A 12131-nucleotide genomic window follows, 5' to 3' on the forward strand; every position below is an offset into this window, starting at 1 on the left:
AGTATAAAACTAAGAACAAAACACTGGGAAACTAGAAGCGTAGAAAAACTGAAACCAGAAACACGGAGCGACTTACAGCACATGAGGAGGTACGACGTGACAAAGGGCAGAGGAAAACACAGGGCTTGAATACAGTAAGAGGAAACTGGAGGGAAACACAGCTGTAATCTGATTACTTTTTTCAGGTAACGAGTAAAGTAAGGGATTACTATTGCAAAAACGGTAATTAGATTACCGTTACTTTCCCGTAGGAACGCTGCGTTACTGTATAAACCGTGATTTTTTTGCGAGAATGTCTCATGACAGTGACGTAAGCGAGTGCGCGTTCGTGACAACAGCTGTGTGCAGATCAACAATGGATCATATATCGAGTGCGAGAGAGTATGAGCGTGCAGCGTTTAAAGCGTGGAAGTACTGACCTTACTTTGAGTTTGATTCCATAAAAAGTGACAAAAACATTAGTGTCCGCTGTGCGTGGGAAGAAAACTTCTTTTTACAGCGAAAAAAACCCCTAAACTTCCAACAAGCACCGAGTAGCTACGACGTAATGGGAAACTCACAGAGAAACTCGCGGATTCTTCCACTGACCGCGGCACACCTGCACCAGGGTAAACCTCCGCCTACCCCACTCCTGCTTTACAGGTGAAAATAGAGCAACAGGACCGCTGAGTCTTGACTTTATTTATTTTCTGCTGTGTTTTACTTGCATCTATTTGAAAGACTGAGTGTAAACACAAAATATTTTATTTTATGTGCTGGAATGTGCAGAAAATAGGTTTAAATGTTAAACTAATTTCTTCCAGTCAGAGAATGTTGCATATAATTAAATGTTTGCTTGATGCATAAAGTTAAAAGATTAAAACTAATAAAACAAGTTTTAAAAAGAGACTTTTCCATTTGATTACATTTTGTATGATGGATTATGCAGAAAAAGTAGAATTGGGCTGAAAGATCTATCGCTTTATCACCTCTTCAGGTTGTAAATCGTGTTTTTAAAAAGTAACTAAGTAACTAAGTAATTAATTACTTTTGAAAATAAGTAATCAGTAAAGTAACGGGATTACTTTTTTGGGGAAGTAATCAGTAATTAGTTACTGATTACTTTTTTCAATGTAACTTGTACCAGACACTGAAGCTTGTTGGGGTCATGCCAGTTTTCAGCATGGACATTTTCAGAATCATGTTATTATTTTTATATATTGTCATTATATGGAGAAGCCTAAACAAAACGAGATTAGAAATTGTCACGACCATGTCTGCTGTAAAAGTGTGTGTCCATGGTGATATCCCATAATAAATGTGCTTCATCCTAATCCGAGTGGGTGAGTCCCACCCTGTGAACACACAGTGGAAATCTGCAGATCCAGACTCCAGGTTAGCTCTTCTATGCTTTTTGTGTTATTTTGAAGTACATTTCTCCTGAAAGTGTTTAGAACTAAAACAAAATTAAGACCAAGTACAGCTAAATATTAGGGGTGCAACGATACACAAAATTCACGGTTCGGTTCGGTTCGATACTTTGGTGTCACGGTTCGATATTTTTTCGATACAAAAAAATGTTCATGCCTTTTTAATTTGTCATTTATTAAAATTATAAATATATATTTTAACTCAAAAGTACAGTTTTTAAATTTAACCCTAACCCTTGTGCGTGTTTTTTATTTTGACAGCGAATGCGCACCTGCGGACCACTTATGTGCAGCCCTGGTTATTTAGCTCTCATATTGCAGCCACAGAAATTCTTTTGTCCATGAAACCATAAAGCTGCACTTTCTTTTTGCCTTATAGTCTGATTTGTCATAACTTCTCCGTTTTGTGGTAAGCTTTTCTTTGGCTGTCACTTCTTCACCCTGACCTGTCTTATTTGGCTCAGCAGAACTAAAATATATATCTGCTGCTTTTACACACGCACTCACATAAGCTCAGCGATTCTCTGCGCGATCAACCTCTCACATGTTTAAGCTGCGGGAGATTTCACTTGTCATGTTTGCATAGTAAGCTAACGATTAATAAGACGATGTCAGAGGAATTGGTGCACAAATTATCATCACTCACAGATCAGTGCTGTCGCTCTCTATACACAGTTCGCACGATTGCAAAGTGAAAGCAAAAAAACAAGCGCAAATTCAAACGCGACTTCAATATGTCACATATTGACAGTGGCTCACCGATGCCAATGACATAATTACCCAGCTACATTTCTGAAAGAATGCAAAAGCATTGACATATATTTTTCCTACAATAGCCCGACGGGCAGGGAAGAGATAGATTTTGGTAGCCCGACTGAAAAAATCGCTAGCTCCGGGACGTCGGGCTAGCGATATTGCGAGCCCTGTATCTGATTGAGGAATCACTCATCTTTGGAAAAGAGAGTTTATTACAGAGAAATGTCTCTTTCCAAAATAAAAGCTATACTATCCGCTTCTTCTGGGCTATATTCTCAGCAGCATAAGGAGAATCATGTGCTAACAGCTGTCTAAATGACTCGGCTAAAGTTAGTAGCATGCTTGTTGTTTTTGTCTTTGCACTAGGATGATGTCAGGCGTAAATGTGCAGTCATATTCGTTGTGTTCCCACTAGTGCTTTCAGGTTAATCTCGTTGAAATGACCTTAACGCCACAACACGGCAAATCTCCGTTAACGAGCTACCGCCGATCGCTCCGTGCATGGGGCTAGACGGCCAACACGTTAACGAGCTAACTGCGCTAACACACTAGTTCCCACCCATGTAATTGAGCATTGCATGGCACATCCAACATACTGTTTTACTTTAGTCCATGACTCGCTTACCTTCAGGGTCATACGTCACATGAAAACCAAAATAATTCCAAACGCCAGATCTGAATGAGGTTCAATTTGCCTGTTGCAAGGAGAGCTTAACTTCTGTCTCGCTAGCTTGCCCTGCGCTCTTCCTTCTGACTATGCTGTCTGTGTTGAGCGCTCAGTGGATCTGCGCTCGACAGTGCAGCCTAGGCGGAGTAGTCGAACACAGATTCACTGAGCGCTCAACACAGACAGCATCGTCAGAAGGAAAGTTGATAAAATAAATTACAAATGTTGTATTGTTCGATACATATGCGTACCGAACCGAAAGCACTGTATCGAACGGTTCAATATCGATACGAATATCGTTGCACCCTACTAAATATACAATGCAGCAGTTCACTTACTTCGTTTACTTGGTGTTTCTAGTTGTGTAGGTGAATGTGGTTGATGGAGAATAAAGAAACGCTGAGCACCACTCAGGAGTTATGCTTTATTTAAGATCACCACACCTTTATTTGGCAATAATAAATGAGTGAATGTGGATGCAAACAAACTAATACACATAAATAACACGTATGAGGGAAACATCTGTGACTCCACACTGAAGATCGGACCTTTGCACCAGCTCAGAAGTACATCTGAAATCTAAATTCAATTTATTTCCAAAACTAAACAAAATTAAATGCAAAAACAACAAAACTTAAAGTAAAACTGCAGCCAGGTGTGGATGTGGACTCAAATCCTTGAAATTACAGGCTGATCACTGAGTGCACAGTACAGTGTAATCCAGGTTATAATACAGTATCACAGCAACACAGAAACATGCTGACCCTTCATCCTGTTCTCACAGAGTGCATTCAACACATCTCAGAATTCATAACACAGAGATTTAAGCAGCATATTCAGACTTCCCAAAGCATTAACACAGCATCTAAGTGCAGTCTGCGACCTCTGTGACCTCTGATCAGGGGGTGGGGGTGTACATTTTGCACTTTGAGTTGAATTTTTAGTTGCATTTGTTTTCTGTATTTCAGTTTCCAATATGTGGTCAGCAAAAGGCCATTTCTAGCAGTAATAACTGATATATGTGTGAATAATCCGACATTATTATTGTAGGGTCTACCTTACAGTGTTGTTTGATGCTATATAAATAAAATTGAACTAAATCTCCAACAAAAATCTTTAGATGGACAACACTGATGTATTAATTATCCTGGTAATCTAAAAAGGTCTGAGCCATCGTAGGTGGTAGACCTACCTTAACCGTATATTTTGGAGTAAGGCAAACTGAATGTTTTGGGGAGGAAAAAAAAAAGAATAGTTGTGACAGGTTTATTAAATTAGGACTATTTTTTTTGTAGCATGGTTGCTACTGCTTCATTTCCACGAGTCACTGACAGTGTATCCAGGGTCAGGGGTCAGACGCCAGTCAGCATTATCTTTGGATTGAAGTCGTCTACTTTCATTCCAGAATTCTTGCTTTCCAGTCAAAAGCTTTTCCAGCTTTTAGCTGTTCCACAAGGGTGTGTATAAAGACTGTATATAAAGATGGGCATAAAAGCTGATGATGTTCACTACGGCCGTTATTGTTATATTACAGCTTAACTGAAGCCAGTGATGGTTTTGTGGTCAACACCATCTTTTCAGGTGGAGGTTAACATTGTCAGAATATGTGCAGTGCGGTGGAGTAGGCGGTTAACAGCTGGAAGCTGATTGGAGGAGATACATCACCAAAGAGCCAAATGCACTGTTAACATTTGAGCACTAATATTGCTACATGGATTTAAAGGAAAATATTAACTGAGTGAAAAATCTGAACAACATAGTTCCTTATGTTTATTAGTAACTGGCCAGTGTGTTAATCACACAAGACGGAGCATGTCAATCAAGCACCTAAAAATGGACCTCTGTCTTATTTAAAAAATGACCACCAGCATACTGATCAGAGTGGCTGGTGAAAAATACTCAGTGGGAAAGTTTTTTTGCAGCCTTCTGTTAGCAATCTTTCTATTTAAGGTACTTAAAGCGTCGCCTTCAATTTCAAGTTGAAACTATAACACCTAGTGTGGATACAAAGCTAATTATAGTATCTAACAACACCTTCAGCACTTGAAAAGTAGTATTACTTTAACATTGTCATAAAAAGTTGTAAATGTAGGATTTAAATATTAGGAAGGTGGGGCAGAAGGTAAAGAAAAGGTAAGCCAAACTACTATAATCTACTGAGCTGTGGATCTAGCTTCAGGTTGCACAGTGACTCGCAGGTTTAGCTAGGTAGTTTGAGATACTGTAATATAGTTTATTCAGTAATACACTGCAGTGTAGCACAGCTAAAATAAAGTGATCCCAAACAATCTGCTGCATTCCTGTCTGGTGTTGTTCCCCGTGACAGAGAAATCCTGCATCCTGAGCTGACTTGAACGCACCTTTTATCCAAACTAGTGGACGTACTCTGGAGTCATACTGCAGAAGCCAGAGCCACTCATGTGTAAGTCCCATGTGTAAGGAGGATGGATTGGTATGCACTCGTGCACATACGCACACACCACACGGAAATATCAGCTTCTAAAAAACATCGAAAGTTTTCAATAATCTTACCATCACAATATGTTATAAACCTTTTACAAATAAAAGTTTTAAGAATTTATAAGCACTGCTCAGTTCATAAATATATGCAGCAAAAATACAATACGATAAATCTCTCTTTGTAAGAATCAAGACAGGCGATAAAAATCTGTAAAAATATTGACTAGATCTTGTGGTCAGAGCTATGACGAGCCCTCGCCTCCATAACTGTGGAGCCATACAGGGTTTGGCCAGGTTGTATCACTCCAAGAGAAGCGTGTTTGTCTGGGGATGATTATAAAGCTCAAACAGCACGGGGACACAGCCGTGCAAACGTTTGTTTCAGCTTGAGATCTTTCATCCATTTTATAGATGGAAGTTGTTGGTGAGGCATTAGCTACAAGCTATCTGGCAACATATTCGAATAACTGTTGTCCTCTTTTAACTTTTTCACTTCTCTTCAGTTCCATTGCACAGTAATCCTTTTCCTGAGATACATCTTTGTTCCTTATTTGCTTTACTTCAGGATGAAACACAGGCTCTATGATGTCCATTTTTTGTATGATGGTGTGAAGTTAACCTAAACTAATTAACTTATCTACAGTCTAGATAAGAGTAGACTCCGTCCTTATACCTTGGACTCTCGGGGGATAGCTAGGCTCATGATGGAAAAAAGCCTGTGGCACACACAACAACACAGGTTGCAGAGCAGAAATTACACATTTTCTTTTGGTTCCTAAAGTAAAAAGGCTGTAGGCCAACTACTGAGAGGATGAAAACAATACAGTGTGGATGCCAAAGGCAAACTATTAATGTTTAAAACTAAAGGGGGAGGATCCATCATGCAAGGGCAAATTTCCCTTTATGAGCTGCTCTCATCGAGATCATGCAGCCACTTAACAGAAGCTACCTAAACTGTTTAAAACACTAACAGCTTTCCTCAAAAATGACACGTGTGCCAATAAGGGCCTAAAGGAAGGTAGAGTGTATATTTAACACACTGATCAGAACCTGTGCTAACAGCTGACCTTCATCAAAGAAGCAAAAGTAGCTCTTTAGGAAACCTGGGACATCCAAACTGTTTGGATCAATGGCTCATTGTAACACTTCATTAAGGCAGTGATTTTCAAAGTTTGGCGTGGCACCTTTAAAATACATGAACTGTTATTGTGAAGAAAACAACATGCAACATCTTGTCTGCATCTCTGCAATGCATAGCTACAATATTTTCACATATAAAGTCATTAAAATCGAGCATGTGACTGCCAAGAAGTAAAATTGAAAATCACTGCATTCGAGTCAGTCATTCACATAAAACAGATGTCAATAAATAGTTCTACTAGTGCCTTAGCTCAGCCATATCTAGTTATCAAAGTGCTGTAAATATCATATATCGAGGAGAAAATCACAAATGTTAAAATGTGAAAATTCACATTAAATATCACATGTTAAAACCAGTGGGATTAGCATGACTGCAGATTAAGACTTATATATACTTATGTTTGTTATACAGCTTTAGGTAATCTGTCCACAGGAATTATTATATAAAGGAAAAAGTGACGTTACAGGCAGGTCCAATGTGTCGGACTCTTTTAGATAGTCTGACTTTTAAAGCCACTGAGACATTGTGAGAAAACCAGCTCAGGTAAATTACTGAAATCATTGAAACCGAGAAACAGTTCTCTTCTTCTGTGGTGTCCAGGTGAAAAACCCACATTTGAGCTATAACCCATAGCTCTGACAAATGTTGTAAAACACATTGGCTGCTGATACACGGGACTGACTGAGAGCAAAACTAAGGAAGAAACAGGCAGGGGACTTGATTTTCGCTTTTACAATGTCTGACAGCTGAGCAGTACCGTTGCTTACTTCTTCTGATTGGCTAGTAGGGAGGCCTCCCATCGTTGTGCCATGGCATTTTGCTGTCGAGGCACTGAAGAGAGGGAAGGAGGGAACTGGAGGGAGGGGAAGACTCAGCTGAACCACTGGAGCAAAGATGGATGGATGGATGATGGAGGATGGATGGATGATGGATGGATGGATGGATGGATGGATGGATGGATGGATGGATGGATGGATGGATGGATGGATGGATGATGAGATGGATGGATGATGGATGGATGGATGGATGGATGATGGAGTGGATGGATGGATGATGGATGAGGATGATGGGATGGATGGATGGATTGATGGATGGATGGATGGAGGATGGATGATGGATGGATGGATGGATGTGATGGATGGATGATGGATGGATGGATGAGATGGATGGATGATGGGTTGGATGGATGATGGATGGGGATGGATGGATGGATGGGGATGATGGATGGATGATGGATGGAGGATGGATGGATGTGATGGGATGATGGATGGATGGATGGATGGATGGATGGATGAGGATGGATGATGGATGGATGGATGATGGATGGATGTGATGGAGTTATGTGATGGACATTAGAGAGAAAGAAAAATGAAGAGAAGATGTAACAGAAATGCTGGATAAAGTGATGCAGGTGTAATGGTTTGATGAAATGAGGTAAATAATGAATATATTTGCTAAATTGTGAACTGGTGAATGAAAGGTGCGATCAATCCAACTGATGGATGAGTCAGAAAGGTAGGGTAAAAAATGAGTGAAACAATGTGTATGACATATACAATGGGTGATGTACAAACGAAAGTCAGAGTGACAGTTTAAACAGCATCATTACATTCTCTGCTATCATGCACTCTATAAACCATTACTTTGGAAATGACCATTTAACTGTTTGACAGCAACTCTATTTTAAAATAAAAGAAAGTTTAGAAATCATTTGTTTGTGGCCACCTTAGAAGCCTGTGGTACATAATCTGCTGATGAAGATAGAATAATCATATTTAAGCATTAAATAATAGTGAAAATTGTTTGAGGCGCATTCATGGTTTAGTCAACTTAGAAAGATGATAAGAGAGGAAGAGCCTAGGTAAAGTAAGCAGTTATTAAAGTTCCTGCATTTAATGCACTTCATATGGGGCAGCTATGAATTATTTTTTCTCTGATGGTTAAAATTTTATTTCTGAAGAATTTCTCGTTAAAGTTAAAAGAAAACCTCAATTTAGCTCTGACTCTCTGTCAGCCTGGCTCCGGTGCTAAAAACAAACTCAGGGTTGTTCTTGTTATTAGTGACTAGGGCTGCCACTAATTTAATAGTCAGCGCGTCGTTTGAAGCTTTGCAAGATCCTGAAAGACGCAGGAATAAGTAGTACGATTTAAGTGTGTAATAACGGACTGAAACAGAAGATGGCAGCACTGCATGTACAAGGATGCCAGCTGCCGTTAAACACCGAAGAAGAAGAAGCAACTCCGGTATCGTAGCTGTGTCCAAATTCAGAGGCTGCATCCTCCTGAGGCCGCATTTGTAGGCCAAATACGTGACAACACGACGAAGGCTGTCCAAATTCGTAGACTTCTCCAAATGCGGCCGACAAATGCGTCCTTCATTTCCTCCGATTTGAAGGAGTATCCTTCGTTGCCCAACCTATCCCAGAATTCATAGCATTTCCAACAATGGCAGCATACTTAGTTTTAATATTACTCTTATTACTCTGTCTGGGTCACAAAATAAACTTTTAACATATTTTCAGGTGAGAATGTAGCTGTGTAAACTTCAAATATCTGTTCGGTTTATCAAGACATCACATATTTGTAAAAGTGACGTTTTCGGAGACGTCTGTTACCCACCAGCTCGATAGCTGACCGGGAGTTCAAGGCTCACTAGAGCCGACGAGAACAGCAAACTCCCGGCACATTGCTTTCAAACCCACACGATCTTTCGCTACTCAGGTTAAACATGATGTAAGTCACTTAGATAACTTAAACATTTTATTGTTTGGCTTTTTTCAGTTTTATTTGCTATAATTTTCACAAACGTCAGAAGACTGATTAAACAGAAGTGTGAGATGGTCGAGAGTTTACTCCTCCAGTGTCCTGTTATATTTTAGATAGCAAGGAGCAGACGGCTGAGTTTATTAAATTCCACCGAGACAATCTATCTATCTATTTTTAGTTAGCACACACCTGAAACACTTCAAGCTGTAAGCTAATGATAGTTATATGAGAGCAGATTCATGCTGGTGCAATAAGCTGTACGTTTTACGTCCAATGGATGATGATCTGATTAGTCGACTAATCGCAAAAATAACTGGTGACCAGCCGACTATCAAAATAATCGTTTGTGGCAGCCCTATTAGTGACGAACAGGAAAATGTCCTAACTTCCCAAACATCTTTTTAAAAAAGTTTTTACAGGTCAAATAAGGATCCTGTAAATGAGTGCAAAGCCTTAGAAGCTGTATGCTTAAAAATTTTTATGCATTATATCAGAGACAGTCATCTCTTCTTTTCAGAGGAGCAATGATATCCAGGGTCATAAGCTGTTTGTATGACTTGAAACATAAGATACTGTCAGTGCTGGGGTACTATATATGAACTATATATGAACTATATATGAACGTCAAGTGGTTTCATTCAACTGAATAAGACGAAACATGCTCATTTGTATTAGAGGTGTGCATAATGATTTCCAGACTTTGGTGCTGACACAACTTTGTCTTCTACAACAGCTGTAGAGTGCATGCATATGAATGTGTGTGTGAGTCTGCCAACCTTGTGGTCACAAGACAAACTGGATCGCTCTATTTTGCGGGTCCTGGAGGGGGATGACGGGGAGGAGACGCTTCTGTCTGGAACCACTGACACTGGTATCAAAACAGAGGAAGTTCCCACAGCATCATCAGCATATATGAATTAGGGCCTAATTGAGAACTACACAGTCTATAAGACATTTTTCTAACATTTCTTTTCAGATCCGGAAACACTTATAGATGCTTGTTGGGAAATTTTCCCAAGATGTCACCAATCATAAAAAAGGGAGTCCTCATTAAAGCCTTTAGTGGTGAAGCATACATCAAAGGCTGATTTATGTGTCATATTGGTAACAGATTAACACTGTGCTGTTGACCTGTTTGACTTAGCAATTGTTGTTTTCACTCAGCAGTGAAAACTGTTAGTGTTGGCTAACATCATGAACATACGGAGCCCCGCAGGGGACATGGGAGAAAAAAAAATTAAGACGGACTTTTGCGAGATCTCGCACTCAGAAAGAGAAAGAGAAATTTGTTAGAAACTTAAATGTGGACTCTTTTACCTATCTATGCCTAAGCACACAGTCTTACATTCAAACACATTCAAACACTGACTCATTTGAATAAATCTACAATAAAATAAAAGGTTTCTAGTATGTTAGGTTGTGTGCTTCCTACATCATTAGTGTTTTAGTTGTGTGGATGATACATACCGTTGTACGTAACATTATCACTCAGACCCGGAGACACCAAAACAGTATCGTACCGCTCTCTCCCTCTCTTCCACTCCTCCTCTCTTTTCCTCCTCCACATCTCCTCCCTCTGCCTTTTCCACTCCTCCTCCCTCTGCCTCACCATCCTGATCTCTTGCTCCACCAGTGACTGGCTGCTGAGTGAGCGCAGCTTGAAAAAAGGATTTGACGTGAAGGTGCTCTCCTGCGGTTCCACGGACAGTTGGGTGGAGCTTAGGCAGAACTCAGACGCACTGCGAATGATCAGATTGGAGGTTTCTACAACAATGACATTAGCGGAAGGCACTGCATCTGAATTTGCTGGCCAATCGGAAAGGCCGCCGATTGCAGAAGAGAGCAGACGATTCCTGGAGGCGGGGCTAGAGGAATCAGGCTCCAGGATGATGACATTGTTAGCTGTCATTTCATGGTAGACAGATCGGGGAAGGGACGAGGAACAGGAAGGAGTTGGGGAGATGGAGAGTGTCGGGGTGCGGCAGGCTGGAGGTCTGGGTGGAGATCGTCCTGTCTGCAAGCTGGATGGCCTGCATACAGAAAAGAACAATGTGAATGTTAAGTGTTTTGAATGGAGGGGTTTTGGGTCATTTTGACAAATAGTCAGAATCCTTTCTGAATTATTCTGTCTAAAATGTGTTTCTACAGTAGAACTATCACTCTTCTATGCACTTCTTTTAACTCAATAGGTTGGGTTTATTTTGGTTGTAGGGTGATGGGTACAGACAGCAATTTTAATTAGATTTCACTTCTTAAAAGCTTAATCAAATGATTACCTGCCCAACAATAAACAAACATGTACAACCTTCACTGGGACACTAACAGTTACATTTGATGGAAGCCAAACCAGAGCTTAACGAAGAGAAATAAATAGACAAATGCTTGCTATCACAGACACCATGGCAACTTTAATGTCAACTTTTATTAGGGGTCTGCGTAAAAATGAACATCGATGTGAAAGTGCTGCTAACCTGCATGTTTTCTAATGGCCAGCAGGAGGTAACTCAAGAGTCAGCATGCTTGACCCATGGCCTCAGTAAACACTTTCCTGATGAGTTTATCGTTTCAGTTTCTCATTGAATAAAATTAATATTATATAGATATTGTAAATGGTGGCCTCCAATAAAGTAAAATAGACAAAAATGTAGACACTTTATGACTGACAAGCACATACAAAAGGGCAGTATCCTTATTTCACACTCAGGTCCATCAAAATCACTTGAAAAATCTAGTTCTAACAGGGTATTCCCCAAACTTGAATACCCTGCAATCAGAAAAAAAACAGTTCCTACTCCTTATAGTTAATCTTCAATTCTATCTACAGGGTGGGCCATTTATATGAATACACCGTAATAACATGGGAATGGTTGGTGATATTAAAGTCCTGTTTGTGGCACATTAGTATATGTGAGGGGGCAAACTCCTCAAGATG

At 40.0% G+C, this 12131-nt stretch overlaps 1 protein-coding gene across 6 annotated transcripts in view; it reads right to left on the reverse strand.

Annotated features, from left to right (window-relative positions):
* Window positions 1–3242: 3242 nt before the first annotated feature.
* LOC102313061 overlaps window positions 3243–12131 on the reverse strand; it is a 51909-nt gene continuing 43020 nt past the window's right edge. For 4 of the 6 annotated variants that reach the window (XM_042215890.1, XM_042215891.1, XM_042215887.1 and 1 more), the window contains 3 exons: window positions 10667–11229; window positions 9976–10067; window positions 3243–7286 (listed from right to left, as the gene is read on the reverse strand). In XM_042215890.1, the coding sequence (XP_042071824.1) occupies window positions 7197–7286; window positions 9976–10067; window positions 10667–11229 (745 nt within the window). In that variant the 3' untranslated portion in view covers window positions 3243–7196. Of the gene's footprint in view, window positions 7317–7779; window positions 7929–9975; window positions 10068–10666; window positions 11230–12131 lie in introns of those variants that run through there. The other 2 variants (XM_042215888.1, XM_042215889.1) reach the window with 2 other exon arrangements.

The sequence above is a fragment of the Haplochromis burtoni genome, unplaced genomic scaffold, assembly GCF_018398535.1.
Source record: "Haplochromis burtoni strain Fernald_Lab_line unplaced genomic scaffold, NCSU_Asbu1 Contig_859, whole genome shotgun sequence".
NCBI lineage: Eukaryota > Metazoa > Chordata > Actinopteri > Cichliformes > Cichlidae > Haplochromis > Haplochromis burtoni.